The sequence below is a fragment of the Thunnus thynnus genome, chromosome 20, assembly GCF_963924715.1.
Source record: "Thunnus thynnus chromosome 20, fThuThy2.1, whole genome shotgun sequence".
NCBI lineage: Eukaryota > Metazoa > Chordata > Actinopteri > Scombriformes > Scombridae > Thunnus > Thunnus thynnus.
In genome coordinates, this window is record NC_089536.1 from 14,205,671 (window position 1) to 14,222,825 (window position 17,155).

The following is a 17,155-nucleotide window of genomic DNA, read 5'->3' on the forward strand; positions in this document are numbered from 1 at the left end:
GTGCTATAAGCATGTTGCAAAATTACTGGTGATGCTCTGATGTAGCTACACTTTCACATTTTGCACCACTGTTAAAACACAGAGGTTAGAAAAGCAGACTGTCTGACTCTGACCTAGAAAACCTGATTGGTGCAATATTCCTCACGTTCCTCAACATATCTTTAAATGGCATTTCACAGTTGCAGACATACAAGAGACTACTGTAAATGGGTCCACGGTGGTTAATTTCCTGTTGTAGCCCATAGCTGCAGTCTGTTATGATGCTCCTTGATAGATGCAGCGTTTGCTATTATCAAATACCAGACAGGAAATACTTGCATTCAAGCTGTTTCCTGGCAGCGCAATCTCCGTAAAATGTATATTAGAATGAGGTGTCTATAAAGGTTACGGGAGAGACACCATGGCCAGGAAACTAATACAATACACTGCTGTTCAAGACAGCCAGCAGACACACGACGAACCAGTTTGGGTGGGCAATCTAGCTCTCCTCTGTCCGTTCGCTTCATCCGTTGCAACGGGCAGCCCGGAACAACGGATTAGCGCACGGTTTAACACCACAAACAGATGAAAAATGCAATTTCCTGACTCACTTGATTGTAAAAATTATTAAAGGGAATGCTATAAAATCATAGTAGTTTAAATTAACGTTTAATATAACCTTTAAAAATCGCTCTCTTCTGCATTGCACCGCCTAACCATGTCACGTTTTGAGACACCCCGGAATGCGTAAACACACGCACCCCGCTGAACGTTACGGACATGACGTCAACGCGCCGCAATTCAAACTTCAGGAAACGAAAGCGTTTGGTTCGGTTTGTAAACGGTCTTCTCGTCACAAACAGGATATTTTCAGAGGATATCTCGAGTTCTCTTCGTCTGTGAGTGTTAAATGTTTTTTTGTTTGTGTCTTTTAATAGTCGCTGTTTTCATAGTTAGGTTTACAAGTGTTCAGCTGGCAATTAAGACAATGTAACGTTAGTTGATGTTAGCAAGCAACTAAAAGACAGGTGCAAGGTAATCTCCAGTGAAACGTTAGTGAGCTTTATTGTGCACATATCTATTTAATATATGTTTATATTGAAATAACCGGCCACGGCAAGGTATGTGAGGGATGTATGATGGTGAAATTAGAAATGTATTGAGCACAGATTGTTAAATTTACACAGACTGGGAAGATTTAATGTATGATATACCGGCAAATCTGATTATTTTGCATTAACTTGCACCAATAGACTATAAGACCTATTGAATAATTTAATATTAATATTCATTATCACTTCTGTATTCTGTGTAAATGTTTTTAATTTCTCTTTCAGCTGGGGTGTTTCATAGCTAAGGGTGTGTTTTGAACTTCCCCTCAATTTGAGTTTTTTTTTTTTCAAATCATATCAGATTGAATGACTATCTTGAAAGCCCTCTTTAACAATAACAGTCAGTCAGTCTATGAAATTACTTTTCTCTCTTTTTTTTTGTCCAGATTACCACACCCGCACCAACAAAGCAGCTATGACATCTAAAGGTGCAAAAGAGACCATCGTCACCAAGTTGGGTTTCAAATCTAGCAGCTCTGCCTCCAAGGCCGAGGCGGAGCTCGAGAAATTCAGGAAGGAGAACGCTCACCTCAGGAAGAAGATAGATGAACTGGCCAAACGACACATCAAACCACCTGACTCAGACAAAAGCAAGCTGCTGGAGGTAAATAAAATGTTTGTTTGTTTGTCAGGTACACCAACAAGTTTAGGGTTAGCTTCAAATGTCCTGCCTGTCTGTCTGTCTTCTATATCTTATGTTGATGGTTTCAGAGGATTCTCTCCCTGGAGACGCTGCGAGAAAGGAATAGTCAACAGTTGCTGGTGAAAGAGCAAGAACTGGAAACTGTGAGACAGCAGCTGTCAGCTAGAGGAGGAGAGGTATGTGTGCACATATTTGATACATCTCTGCAGAAACATACACATAAATGTTATTACAGTAGACTTGTACAGAGACATCCACCAGGAAGCCGTCTGTAAATGTGCACACATTTGGACACCCTGAGGCAGCAGCTTTCTGCTCAGGGTAAAGAGATATACTGTACCTATAGCTATGCCTTTTGTGAGTACTCCTGAACTTGTTCAGATTTGTTGCACTTTTGGCATCGTATATGTGGCATATGTATTGCTGGCAGCAGACAACTGTCAGAAAGGAAGAAAAAAAAATCACACTAGAATTCCTCTGAGCTGCCACAAAAACAGTTGGGGGGGAAATAGCTTCTATCCTATTTTGACAGCAGCTCAGCTAAGTGAAGTTTAGACAGCCAGTAAAAACTGCATAACAACACATGGTCTGTATGCGGTTCACTTGATATTTATAAACCAACGATGTTTTGCGGTGGTGGGTCTGTGTGCATATTAGCATTCATGACTTGCGAGTGTTTATGACACTGCTGTAGAAATTGATGCTGTCTATTGGAGGTTGCTGCTTATTCTACTGAAATCTCTTCTATTGTTGCAAAAATTGTTTTCTAACTGAGGCTAGTCAGAATGGCATCAGGCTAAAAGTTGGAGATGACAGGCTGTTAAATGGAATATCAGCTATTTTTTTCGAGACTGTGTGTGTGTGTGTGTGTGTGTGAGATGTGATTTAATCACACTTGCCTCTTCCTCATTAGCTTTTATCAACAGATGTGCTAAAACCAGTGCTGCTCAGTGGGCAAAGCCAGCCAGCCATGTAATGTTATTTTTGTGAAGTAGATAATTGCATGGAAAGGAGCAAATATATTTAGCAAACAGTCTCTACTTCAATAAAGGTTAAACAATCAGGTTTACAAGGTTGTTGTGGTGACGAGGTAGTCGCGTTATCATTTCGTATTGTGTATTTCAGGTGGTGGCATCACTGCAGGCCCAGCTGGAGCAGCGGAGGAAGGATGCAGAGCAGAGAGACATGTTGTTCCAGAGCTTGTCACAGGAGACTGAAAACCTGAAAAACAAGCTGGTGACTGTTTCTGCCCGGTGTCAGTCCCTGGAAACACAGGTGGTAGGTTGACCACCTTTACAGCTTCTATACTTGTCTAGAGGATCTCATGGGAAGTTAGCACTGCCATTAGAGTTTCTCTCCTCTTCTACATAACCAGTACATCCTGTACTCTCCAAATAATGTAGTTGGCTTTTCGTAGTAGTAATAATAACAATAACTTTATTTATATAGCACGTTTTAAAACTACTGTTACAAAGTGCTTCACAAACAAGGACAAATAAAAGAAAGTAGGAAAACAATCAAATACAAAATCACAGTCAACAAACAAAATAACAAAACAGTTAAAAGTAAAGATAAAGAAATGGATAAAAGTAACAAATGAAAGTAACAGATAAGATAATTAAGAAAAAGTCATACAGTAAGCTATTCCAAAGGGTTGGAGCCCTTACAGCAAAAGCTCTGTCAGCCTTGACTGGGGAATAGCTAACAGGGCCTTAACAGAGGATCTCAAGCTACGGTCTAGTGAGTAATGATTTAGAGGCTCAACCAGGTAGCTCGGTGCCATACCATGCAGGCCCTTAAAAGTCAAGATAAAATTTTAAAATCAATCCTAAAAAGACAGGCAGCCAGTGAAGGGAAGCTAAAACAGGGGAGGTATGATCATGCTTTTGTGAGGTGGTTAAAGTCTGGCAGCTGTGTTTTGGACACCCTGAAGCCGTGCATTCATTTTTTTGGCCAAAGCATTTGAACACAGCATTACAATAATGCAGATGAGAAGTGATAAAAACATGAATAACTCTTTGAAGATCATTCAAAGCAATAAAAGATCTAATTCTGGAGATATTTCTCAAGTGTAAAAACATGACTGAGCTAGCCTTTTAACATCTTAAATAACTCCTGATCTTAAATAACTCCAAGGTTCTTAGCAGTGGGTACCACATGCTGAGCGAGATTGCCAAGAGCAGGCAAAACTTAGGCATAAGTGTGCTCAGAGTCTATAATAAGGATTTCCATTTCAGAGGAGTTAAGCTGAAGATAATTTTCTGCCATCCAATCCTTAATCGCAGGTAGGCAATTATGCAGGGAAGATAGCTTGGCTGATTCAGATGGTTTGCAGGACAAGTACAGCTGAGTATCATCTGCGTAGTAATGAAATTAAATATCATGCTGTTTTGATAATGAGGCCCAAAGGGAGTAAAAAAAGAGGAAATAAAACTGGTCATATAATGGAGCCTTGCAGCACCACATAAATAGACAATGCTTGAGAGGAGCTAAAGCCATCAACAAACTCAATGAGTTTTGAAAAGCAGAATCTAAGTAAAATCTGTTAGAAAAGTGTGAGGTGAACCACCGGAGGGCATTCCCAGAGATACTAACCCATGTTCTTTCAATAATACTATGATCCACTGTGTCAAAAGCAGCTCTAAGATCAAGCAGAGCCAGCACTGAGCATTCACCTGCATCAGCCTTCATCAAGATATCACTGATAACTCTTACAAGGGCAGTCTCTCTGCTGTGTTGCCTCCCGGAAACCTGATTGAAATTTCCCAAAATGTTCTTACCGATCAAGACTTCCAACAATTGATTTGAGACCATTGTCTGTAGGATTTTTGATAGAAAGGAAAGCTTAAAAATTGGTCTGTAGCTGCTGTGGTCAGAAGGACTATCTGACTATTACTAACTATTTTTGCTGGTACATTGATAATTTAAGTGCTTATTGTATAACTTGTCTTGAGCTATTGATGACTAGCCCTAGGACATTATAAATTATTTTACTTCATACTGTTGGTGACAAAATTATAACAAGATGGAAAAAAAACATGCAGATCAAAGTTAGAATTCCTGAGAAAAAAGTTATAATTTTGTGGTCAGAAATCACTAATGAACAGAGATCTCTTCTGACAGCATATTTTTTATCCCCCCTGGCATAGGATTAAATCCTGCCAGTTTTCTGTCCTCTGCCTCCCATTCCAATATCCTACATCTCCAAGAATTATTTTCTTATCTACAGTGCTGATGCAGTAGACATATTTCTGTTAAATTGTAATTTGACTAAATCAAATGGCATTTTGGTGAGTAATTTACTTGAGTTCTGGTGCACTTTTGAAAAAAATCTATATATATAACTTAATCAGAATTGATATGATATATGCCACTGGTCCGGATCTTCCGTCTGCAGATGAATAGTCATGGCAGCCTGTTTGGATCCGAAGCCACTGCACCTTAGATTTACATAATGTTCATTTCAGTGACTGAAGTGCATGAAAAGAGAACTGTTGGAAAATGCAGATGCAGTTGTTCCTTCGTCCACTAGGTGGCACTGTGTGACCTCTGATCGTCTTCCTCGGCTGCTGACATAATCTTCACTGTGGAGCTGCTTTACAAATCTGGAGTGATAAAAAGGCTCGAGCAATACACGGCTCAAAATGAAACATGGTGAAACTAAATACATGTGTTCCCATGCTATTATTTACTCAATCACCTCAACTGTGAAAGATTAAATAACAACTTGTGCTGAATTCAAAGTAACATTTTTCCCATAATATTTTATATCATCAGTGCAAGAGTCTTTGGTGAACATGGTTGCCACTCAGGTTCCTCACATTCGTAGGCTGTTATTCCTTATCAAAAAGCAGCTCTGATTCATGGCCAGCCCTTTGATGCTTTGAGCACAGCAGGTCCTCACTGCAATGCTCCTGTTAGAGAGCAGTCAGCAGGATTCTCCCTGGCTTCTAGAGAGGCTTAGGTGGCAAAATCAGGAGTAAGGGCTTCAGGAATGGGATAGCTGAAGACTCAGAGATCACATGCCTGCTTTTATAGAACAAAAGTCTTTTCAGACCCATAGTTAATCTCAACTGAAATAAAAATCGACCTTAGAGCCAAGAAGAGAAAAAATAACACCTTATTTTCCTGGAAGCTTCCATCTAAGTTCACTTGATTTTCTTCAATCTTAATTAAACTTCAAAAGCTGTCAATTTGGTGTGTTAATGTGTCCCGTTACCACATTGACACATAACTATGGTTACATCATGTTGGTCATGGCTGGAGCCAAAATAATTGGAAAGTTTCTGAGAAAGTAAAGTGGGGATTTGCAGAAAGATATGGATTCTGCTTTTTTAAATTCTTTTTGTTTTGTTACTTGTAAAGGTCACCAGAACGCTGGAAATACTGTCTATGAATCTAAATGTTCTCAGATTGTTTCCCTAACTCCTGCTTTGGTTTTCAATTCTACTTGTACACTCATGTTTAGAGAATATTAAAATAGAGTATGCATACAAATGCATAGGAATACTTAATACTTGTAGACATTTCGCTCTTTTTGATTTAAGTGTCTTTGAATGCAAGTGCATTTCCTTATTGTTCCGTCTTCACGGTAATTTTCCTGGAATGCTCGTCACCTTCAAGGCCCTTGGCTTAGCCCCTGTCGCATTACTAGAAAATAATCTGACCAGTAGACCCACTACCTGTTCCCTCATCCTTCCTGGAGTCACAAAAGCTAATAATGGGCTTAGCATATGGGACGTACGTTTAAATCCATCTGGAAAAAGTTGACAAGCTCACGATGCTTGCTTGGTAGCTCACAGAGCCTTAGCACAGAGATCATCTAGATGCTTACTCTAGCGACACTGCTCTGGAGGGTTTGTCTAGGCTTAAACATTAGGTGGGATCAGACATGAGGACCTCAGGGTCAGTGTGACAGAATTATGAGATGACTGACTGTCTTCTAGGGATGGGTGTCGAGGAATCCGCCCCAGGGACGGTGTCCTAGGTCATGAAAAATCTGTGCATACTGTGATCACTTGCTAGAGTGTTTTTTCTTGCATTATTAAAAATTGAAGGGATAAATAATTTAAACAAGCCAGCTTCTGAGTGTGTTCAGATTTTGTTCAGAAAAGTGATGGACACAAAAATCATTTCAAGTACTGCACAAGGATTAGGACAATCCTTTTTATAACAACTTCAGTTTTCTCGGATTGATGTCGGATAGCAGTGCACGCTGTTTGTTTTTTTAGTGCATAACACAGATTTTTGATTATTGGGACTTATCTAGTTTGTTTTATTTAGAAACCAGTGCGACTGAAAATACACAATAATTATAAACTTTATTTAAAACGCACTTCTACTTACAGTTATGAAATGCTTTACAGATAAAGAAGAAAGAATCAGCTGCCAGCAAATAAAAACAGACACAGAAATCATAAAACACCAGGAGAAATATAAAATGGCAAGAAAGAGTGGGATGATAAAACACAACAACATATTAAATATTTATAAATGCTTCTCTGTGGAAGAATTTTTTAAGATTTTTAAAAGACGCTAAAGATGTCTCCCGTCTGGGGGCTCGAACAGCAAAGGCCCAGTCACCTTTGGTCATTAGCCTAGACCTCGGAATAACTGTAATAATAAAATGTTTGTGACAGATTGATCTGATGATCATTATTGACACCAATATATGTCAGAAACTACAGTAGATGCAGTATAACGCAAAAATGTGTTCTTCTCTCATCAGAATGGACAGGCACCTCCCGCAGACTTGGCAGTGGTGCAGGATCAGCTTAGAGATGTGAGTCCAGTCAATTATTTTCTCTCTGTTTGTGTGTGTTACTGTGTGCGAATTTAAGTACATACTTTCTAAATATTGAAAAATATGTTTTAGCAGTGCTATAGCTTTGGCACTGAACAATCTGGACAGTCTGCCATCTATTTGAAGTATTTCATTACACTCCATTTTTAGAGGAATGAAGTTATTAGTTCAATGTTCTATATTTCTAAACTATCCAGGACCCAATCTTTAGCAGCAACATGTGCTGTCAACAAAGGACACACTCTGTAATCCTTTTTAAAGGGGAAACAGCATTTTATTTGTAAGCAGTGTTTCTTTTGTATTCACTTAATAGCTGTAAGGAGTCTGTGATTTAACAAAGATAGGGAACAGATACAGAAAAATATCAGATGGTTCTAATGTCCAAATACACCAAATACAGTATGTCAGCGTAGGGATTGTGAATGTCACCCCCAGGCTCTTGAAAAGAACCAGCAGTGGCTGGTGTACGATCAGCAGAGAGAGGCCTACGTCCAGTCCATCCTCGCCCGCGCACACGATCTGGAGCAACAGCTGAGCCAGGCAAAGCAGCAACAAACGAAACAAGAGGCCAGTTCAGATGGTGAGAAAAGGAATGTAGGAGGAATTGAATTAGCTATTTCTGACCTCCTCAACTCATTCTCTCACTACAAAATGTATGCTAAGTACATGAAATGTTAAAGTAATTAAAATAAACAAAACAATCTAAGCACCACCTTGTAACACCACTGCATTAGCTGTTTTCATGTATATGAAACATAACTGGTGTCTGTTTTACTATTGTTGTCTGATTTCAACTTACAGTTAGTCTGATGCATATGGAATGTGAAAAAGGGAAATTAGGGAAATAAATGCAGTTTTGATTCAGATATTAGGTTTTTAGCCACAACATTAAACATTAAAAAGGCAACAGGCTTAAAGTGAGAAAAGATAAGATGGTCTATAATAATCCTGAAATGTAATGTATTTGCAACAACAGTAGCACTGAGGACCTGAGTCAAAAATTGTACATTTTTATTGCAATGAAAGCTTTAAATTGGCTTCGTAATTTCCCTACTAACACTTCTTATCTCAGCTCCTTCCACCTCAGCAGGTCCAGAAAAGGACACTCAACTTAAGAGCCACTATGACCAGTTGCTGTCGGGGGTACAGAAAGACCTGGAGAGCCAAAAAGATAAAGTTAGCAGATCCCAGCAGGAGCTCCATTTGCAGAAGGAACTGGTAAATACGATAAGTATTATATTTTTTATTTTCTCCTGAGTTGTTGTTTCTTTTCCCAAGCCTTACAATTCTTGTTTCTGTCTTATACAGATTTACCTTCTTATTCATCCTTATAAGAAAGTTTTCTTGACTTGTGCTGCTCACATTCCTGAGAAACTTTGCAGTGTTCACATAAAACTATGTACAAATTAATTGATGTTCACTCCGTTCAAAAGTTTGGGTTGATGCTGTGTATTCATGCATCTAGACTTTTCTTAAATTCTGACATCTTTGTAATTGCTCTGAAGAACGCTATTGGAGAAATGAAGTATACAGAATTCTGACATTTGCGGGAACAATTATTTTTCTTTGGCTCTGCAGACCTTGAAAGCACAATCTGAGCTGCAGTCTCAGAAGGAACACGTCACCAGGCTTCAGGACGAGATGTCAGCGCTGCAGAGGAGGTATGAGGGGAAGAGAAGAGAGTTGGACGAGGCCAAGATGCACCTGCAAGCAGAGCAACTCAGCAAAAGGTAAAGCAAGTCTGCCCTTGTTGAAAAAAGTCAAATACAGATGGCTCTTACATCAACTCAGTTTCTGAAAAACACTTTTAGTGATGCAAAGAAATGAAATAAGCCTAGAAAACACAGAACTGCATATTAAGTAGGAAGTTGACCTTAAAAATATCACTTGACTTTAAGTATTGGGCTGAGACTCAAAGTGTCAAAATATTAGGTCACTTTACACGATTTCCTCAGATAAAATGTATGTGAATTACATAAACGTTGCATCCAGATATGCAGTGTGTGAGGAGAGAAAGGTGTCATCTGAGCAAGCAGACAGGATGAGAGTTGAACTGGAGAGTATGGATATCAGACTGGAGGAGGAGAGGAAGAGATCTGCTGAACTTCTACTGCAGGTGACACTCATTTACTCTCTCATGTTACATTTAGTCACTAATGTTTATCATTTGTTCAATCACATTCATAAATTAAATGCATATCTGTATAATAGATGAACATATTTAAATAAAACTTAATCCCAGGTTTACTTAAATGGACACATACTGTTGTATGTTACTGATTACTTTGGGGTTTATAGGTAAATATGCTGCAGAAGTCTCTTCTCAGCCAAAATGAAGAACAGAGCAGAATTGCAGCGCTGGAGCAACAGGTAACACATAACATGTGTTTTGCAAAAACAGTCCAGCAGTTACAGAACAAAAATCATCAAACGGTGTAAAATCTTCAAAGCAAACGATATGATCAGTTGCACATTTTGGAAGCTCAGTCTGTCCTATTATATAGTTGTTATTAAAGGTGCAGTGTGTAGAATTTAATGGCATCTAGCAAAATGGACTTGGCACTGGAATATAATATTCATGAGTATGTCTTAATTGGTGTATAATCACCTGAAAATAAGAACTGTTGTGTTTTCGTTGCCTTAGTACGAGCCCTTTATATCTACATAGTGAACAGGTCCTCTTCCACAGAGGCCGCCATGTTTCTACCGTAGCCCACAATGGACAAACCAGACACTGGCTCTAGAGAGGGCCTTTTGTGTTTTTCGTGAGTTTCGCAGCCACCATAGCTTCTCCTACACGCTTGGAAGGGAGGGGGAGGTGAGGGGAGTGTATTCAGTTGGTTGCAATCTGCAACCTCGCAGCTAAATGCCACTAAATCTTACCCACTGGTCCTTTAAGTGACTATCATTTCTTAAACATAGTGAATGATTCCCTATGTGGAATTTAAGTACAGTAAGTTCTTGTCTCTCTCCTTCATATTTTTCTGCCTTTTTCTAAGATCAAACTCTCTGCCAAGGACTCTGAGAATGAAAGGATTGATCGTCAAAGCATGCAGCACCAATTACATAAGGTGTTGAAAGAGCTTCGCAAGGCCCGTGATCAGATTACTAAACTGGAGTCTGCTGTAAGTTTTACTGAACATTACAACCAAATGTCCATTCCCAAGTCTTTCAGAAAATGCAACTTTAGTCAAATAAGTCTGACTTAAGTTTCTACTTTGTAAGCAGAGATCTAAACATTTTCTGTGTTCGTGTATTTCAGAAACAGCCAAATGCCCGTTTCTCAGAGCCCAGCTCCTACAATCAGCTCGAGTTTGAGCGTCTTACTATCGACGACACCTTTGGCCCCACATCCCCATCTAAAGTCACCAACCTCCTGGATGACAGTTTCCTGGAGTGCCCAAAGTGTCGGGCTCACTATCCCACGAGCCGCCACAGGGAGCTCCTGGCACACATTGACTACTGCTTTGCCTGAGCTGGTCTAAAACAGTGGTTCCCCACCAGAGTGCTTCTTATTCAGACATATTTTTTTGTAATCTTTGCTCCTTTTCTTGTGAATCGCTGAATATTTTTATCTCAGGCCTCTAAAACTCAAATAAAAAAATAATCTGGTTCTGTATACATGTAACCGGTGACAATGGGTAACACAGAGACATTTCCTCTTAATGGCTCACAAACCAAAAGGGTTGGGAACCACTAGACTAGTTTGTGAGATCCAATAAGGAAACTCAACCCTTACAATGTATTTTAAACCCCTGTCTGGGTCAAAGGGAAAATCTGAAAGCCATGACATTGCATTTTTAGACTATTTGATATATTACAGTTTGGAAAAAGAATCACCATAAAACTATATAAAACTGTTTCATGCTAAAAGAGTGACATGGTTTTTTTGTAAAATTGCATGATTCACCTGTTTACACTTTCATGGCTTGTAAGTCCAATTCTTTTTTGTCTTTAGAATACCATTTGGCCAAAGATTGATCCGATCATTTATTAAGAAAATAATAATTCTTCCAAGATGATTATTTTCAGGGTCTTGCTGCCTTTTTTTTTTTTTTTTTTTTGAGTGCAGTCATATTTTTTGCAGTTGTTGATTTAATGAAGCTCTTATTGAATTCTTATGTTTTATTTCTGTGTGTATTGATAAATATATTTATTCTTTGGTTGTTTTACAGTTGAGCTACTGTCTTTTCAGATAATAAAAGTTTTTATTTTCCTCCAGGTAATGTAAGCAATGATGATTTATTAAGCCTTTTCATATCATCTTGGGATATACCTTATTGTATTTGTATAAAAGTTTACAACCTGCTAATATGCTCCATTGATAAATCTGCTGTAAACACACTGTTCCTGCACTCCTACCTTCAGTAATTAACACCATCGGTGGTTTCGCATAACATTTTCCTCAGCTTGTTTAATATTGATGATGGCATATTTGCATTGTTCTGCAGAAAGATACATTACCCCTAAGCAGCAGGGGTAATTAGCCATTTTGACAGTATTTAAGGTAAAGGACTAAATGATAGGGAAAAATATTTGCATCTTATTTTGTGTTCTCGACTACATTCATAGTCGGTTATAACTGTCAAAACTACCTAATTCTTCTTCCTTGTGTTATCTATTATGTCCCTAGTGGATGTGTTCCAGTACAATGTGTTGCTGTGTTTCTGTCCAGCATCCAAACAAAGTGAACAGTTGGGTAAAAGTCACGGAAACATATGTCACCATGACCAAGATCTTCCCACAACTTCAACCACATAGTTTGATTTACCTAAACTTAACCAGACCTTAAACATGCTACTTATACGGTCACACGGTGGCAGGTTGTCCGTGTATTCTTTCTTATCTGAGTAAAGATCACTCCCATTTCCACCTTGACTTTTCAAGCCTGCAGACCTGTAAATCTGGAATCAGATTGCATGAGTTAATTCCTTGTGCTAAACTATTTAAGGCAGGGGATTAGTGAAGGTCCTTTCGGTAGAGGAAAGGGGTTAAGGTGCAGCCTTGGCAATGTGACTAGATGGACTTACAACAGACAGACACTGCTATATCGTAATCTTTTAGATAGAGGGTGTTCTGTTTCAACTTTGGCTGTGTGTCTTTTAAAAGCATGTCACAGAATCACATTGTTCTGACCAACTTTTGTCCATTTTGCTGTTTTTTGTTTTGTTCTAATCATGTGCTCCAAATGTTTTTTTTGCCATACACTGTACTGTACAAAAATGTGCAATAAAGATATGAATCTCCTTCCAATACAACAGTCCTTTGTGTGCTTTTTGTCACATCAAAGTTTTGAACTTTAGTTAAACTGATGGAAAATCAGTCGACATTGTTGCTGAACATTTACAGCAAGTTAATAAAATGTGGCTACATTGTGAAATGTAGTTTTCTACTGTAGATGATCCACAGTGGGAAAGTGATGGTTGAGATTTGTGTGTCTTAATATTGTGTTGTGTTGTTCACTTCTCTGTACTTTGATACTAAAAGGATTGGACATCCCAGCCTGGTCTTTTTACTATCTGATGTAATACATGCTGATATTCCACTCTATAATTATAATTTTTTTCTGCTTAATCTACAGTCTTGAGGTAAACATGTCATCAGTCTCTAAGGTTCTGTGACGCTGAAGGATCACCTATGAGAAGAAAATCGAAATGTAAACCAGCTGTTGAAAGGTGAGGTGGAAGACCTAAACAGACAGATGTATATATGTTTATTTTGAAACAATGTATCACAAGTGTTGTATGCCTAATTACTTGAGTTTTTTGTTTTGTTAAACTTATTTGCACAATGATAAAAGATAAAATTCCTCGTGTATTTTGAGTGACTAAATCCAAAAGAAACAGCATCAATTCACTATTTGCAATCCAGGAATACAGATAAATATTTCAAGACAGTCAAAAAGTGAATGAGCCAACATGGTATGAATGTTTTATTTGAAAAACTGGATCAAGTATACATCATAAAATCAAGAAACAACCAAACTGCTATGTCTGTATAGCACATGACTTAATATGTATGTATTAAGGTTTATTAACAATATCTACGTTTGTGCTACAAAATACTGTATCTTCAGTGTAAAGGCAAAGCCAGTGACATGGGAATCTGTTTTTTTTTTTTTTTTAGTAAACATGGTGGTTACACTCCAGAGCTGCAGCACTGCTGAAAGTTTAGCTTCATCTTCACAACTGATTACGTGTCATGTTGGCCTAAAGTTTTTCAGTGATCTGATATGTCTTGTTTCCTCGATGAAACCAGAGAGCAAGTTCCACTAGTTTCCATCAGGAATTGTAAAATGGTGAGAAGTTGTTTTACTCTACACTGAAGCTCCTATTAGAAAACACACTAATGACAGTTGTTTAGGATAAGACTAACATATTAACCCACTTCAGTAATGGAAGAATTTAGAAACATAAACAGTCAGCTTTCCCTTCTATTTACAGTATAGTCATATGAATGTGAGTCTACAGATTGCCATTTTTTGTTTATTTCTAAAGAAGAATGGGCTGCTTTCTCTGTTTAGACAGACAGAGACAGAAGGGGAGACAAAGAAGAAGGAGCTCTGGACCAAGACCAGCAGAGGGGCACAGAGTCCTGTTGGTGGGTGCCACACAAAGAAAGTTCCTGAGTGTAAATAGATCAACTGGTCTCGCAGAAGCCTGCAATGAAAAGAGAACAGACATGAGCATGACAACACAAACATATGATGATCCTGACACATGTAAAATCTATAAAAACTACAATATTTTACTGTTTTAGTGATATAAGTTCAAATGTAAACAGTTATATTAAGGTTTCATTGCTGATCGGCATGTCTGATTGATGTCTATCTTATCAGTCAGATCACAAGGACTTACACAACTTAATTCAGTCAATCATTCACTTGGTCTTATTGAACGACACGGACCCACAAAATGAGCAGATCAATACATCATGAACTCTCAGCTGAACTCAACTCACCGTTGTGTGCGACGCGTCTGTATTTGCCCAGCAGGCAGAGATCCATCTTCTTCTGGGTGACAATGCGCTGGTCCTCCGCCCTCAGACCGGTCGGATGACGGGAGAAGATAAAGGAGTAGCTGTCCAGGCAAGTGCCATCAGCATCTATTAGTCTGCAGGAGTAGTGGATGGCGTAGTTATCGTAGTCGGTGTCAATCACCCAGTGGTCATCATCTGGGAGCGGAAAGAGAAGAGAGAAGGGGAGGTGTGAGGTGGGAGAGTTTTCCAAACCATCCTTGGACTATTTGTGAACCATTTAAAACTGGAGTGGGCTACAAATAGTCACTGAGTCACTTTATGTCTCAGAATCAAGCAAGAGTGGATATTATGGTCAATACTACTTTTAATACCTAAAATGTAGGTGCACTTAAGTACACAACAGTTTGGATCAGCTCTGGGATCTTAGTGGTATTTTAGAGATTACATGCCAACCTATGAATTGTTTGCTTTGCCCTCAAATTTGATGAAACTACTATAATTTACCACTACACTTAACCTTAATGTTATATCAGATTAGCTTAAAAGGACACTTTGACCCTCCTAGTGAACATCTGGGTCGATTGATTTTCCAGGGGCAGGGTCACAGAGGACCGAGTGCTGCAGTCGATGATTCAGTTAAATCAACAGACATCTGACAGTCAACTACAGAGGTGAGGCAGGGAAAAAAATACTGACGTAGAAATCTGTGCACACAGATTTTTAAACCGAAGGAACGGATTGACAAACAAAAGAGAGGTTTAACAGGCTGTCTCTGATGTATCAAATAATATACATATTTGGGTATAATAGCAGTGACTCCAGACTGACAATACCAAAAGCTGCTTAGAAGGTGCCTGTTCACACTGTGTTTGGCTTGACTTTCTTGTCTGGTCCATTTAAATGGTTTGATAGTTCCCCAACTTACTTCCAGTTTGCAGGTAGGATGAAACTCCCCAGTACTTCATCCTGAACTTGGCAGGGTCAGGGGTCTCTTCAAAGGTGGCAAGCATGTCAGCACACATTTCCCAGTTGCTAGAGGTCAAAGAGAGAGGAGGACGTTATGAAAGATGTGGGACAAAATGGAGGGGACAAAGAGAATATGGTTTAAAAGTGCACAAGTGGAGGAAAGGTGAGCCTTCGCAAGGACAGAACTGAACTCACTTGAGAATGATGACTCTGCCCTTAGCTGTGGCGGTCATTTTGCCATCTTCTCCGACAATAAACTGAGCCACGATGTTGTCAATTAAGAACAAACCCTCTGGGTCCTTCTTTGCTACGGCATACCATGTCCCTGCATACTATGAGAGAGAAGTCCACATCAGTCCACTTCACACATCACTGTTTTTCATCATAAGTGAAAGCACAAAATATTCAAAGTGGAAGCAGGACTACAGAGATTTTTCTTTCTGAAAAAGCTTGTGAGAAATCTTAGACCTGCAGTCTAGTTAGTATTACACAAAGATAATACCACACAGCAAATATAGATATGATCATAGAATGTAATACACCGCTTTATACTCACCCTGGACCTGTCAAAGTCCTGCATGACCTGGAAGTTGGCCACCTGGCAGTCCTGTGCCCAGGCCAAAGCCAGGAGACAGAGGGCTACAACGTACCGCAGCATTCTGCCTCAGAGGAAAGAAGGAATAAAGGAGGGAAAAGTCACACTGCAAGTTAATTTCCACTCAAGTCAACTGAGGCGGAGTGTAATAAAATTCCTTAAAATATTTCCCTATGTGGTTACTAACTAATGACTCAATATAAAAAAAGTACTCAGTGGTACCAAAAACTAGTCGATTAAAGGAATAAAAACAGTTTAAATAAAAAGTTATCTTTTACAAAAGCACCAGTCATTCGCTTCAAATGCTCAGTTTCAAAATTAAAACACAAAAACACAGTCCCGCTGTCAATGCATACCTTGTTACCAAAAAGAAGTGGGCAGCTCACAGAGATCCTTTCTGTCAGGTTTGGCCTTATATACAGTTGGCTGCTGTTGCATAATGACTTCTGGAGACCTGAACCTCCCCTGCTCTCCCCACAGCTAGCTTGCCTTCCATTGGACAAACATTTACATAACTGCAGGCCCCAGTCCTATTGATTTGTGTGTTCTGCACATTTGGCCGACCACCCCTCCATCCCCCCCTTAAGAAATGTGTTTGTCATGTTGGAACTTCTGAGACTTTCTTGGTCTTATGAAAGCAACCACTAGCGATGCCAAATGCACCATCTGGAATAAGCTATACAATTAATGTGTAGATACAAAAACACGTGTCACTTTACATGATATAAACACACATACAGGCAGAGGTATTGAGTTGTACTCTTTGTCTGCAAAAAAAGTTACAGCCTGAGTGCCAAAAGTTATAACTCAACATTTTTTACTCAGTGTGCACAGGAACAAACCTACACTTTAAGATCGTAAATCTACATGAAATGTTTTTGCCTTCATGGACTGAACCCCCTTTTCCATGTGGCTGGATTCCACTAAATGCATGTTTTAGCAAAACAAACGTTAAAGTGTGTTTCCTGGCAGCTTCCATATTATTTCACCTGATTATGCTGTCAAGAGACTCCCAGTACTGTTTTTGTATAAACGGTGGACAGAGTGTTAAAGTCCACTCTCGACAGAAAACAATCAAT

The 17,155-nt window shown here is 39.0% G+C and overlaps 2 protein-coding genes across 2 annotated transcripts; one reads left to right on the forward strand and one right to left on the reverse strand.

Moving 5' to 3' along the window:
* Nucleotides 1-769: 769 nt before the first annotated feature.
* On the forward strand, nt 770-12,795 carry cep55l (centrosomal protein 55 like). The gene is made up of 12 exons (XM_067576395.1): nt 770-878; nt 1,478-1,695; nt 1,803-1,910; nt 2,860-3,012; nt 7,463-7,516; nt 7,973-8,117; nt 8,610-8,755; nt 9,116-9,267; nt 9,530-9,653; nt 9,836-9,907; nt 10,537-10,662; nt 10,800-12,795. The coding sequence occupies exons 2-12, from the start codon at nt 1,507-1,509 to the stop codon at nt 11,010-11,012; spliced, it is 1,482 nt and encodes a 493-aa protein (XP_067432496.1). The 5' UTR covers nt 770-878; nt 1,478-1,506; the 3' UTR covers nt 11,013-12,795.
* Nucleotides 12,796-13,456: 661 nt separating this feature from the next.
* rbp4 (retinol binding protein 4, plasma) lies at nt 13,457-16,580 on the reverse strand. The gene is made up of 6 exons (XM_067575915.1): nt 16,433-16,580; nt 16,038-16,140; nt 15,677-15,813; nt 15,441-15,547; nt 14,498-14,710; nt 13,457-14,196 (listed from the first exon to the last, which is right to left on the reverse strand). Exons 2-6 carry the CDS (start codon nt 16,137-16,139, stop codon nt 14,177-14,179), a joined length of 579 nt encoding a protein of 192 aa, XP_067432016.1. The 5' UTR covers nt 16,140; nt 16,433-16,580; the 3' UTR covers nt 13,457-14,176.
* Between the last annotated feature and the right edge of the window lie 575 nt (nt 16,581-17,155).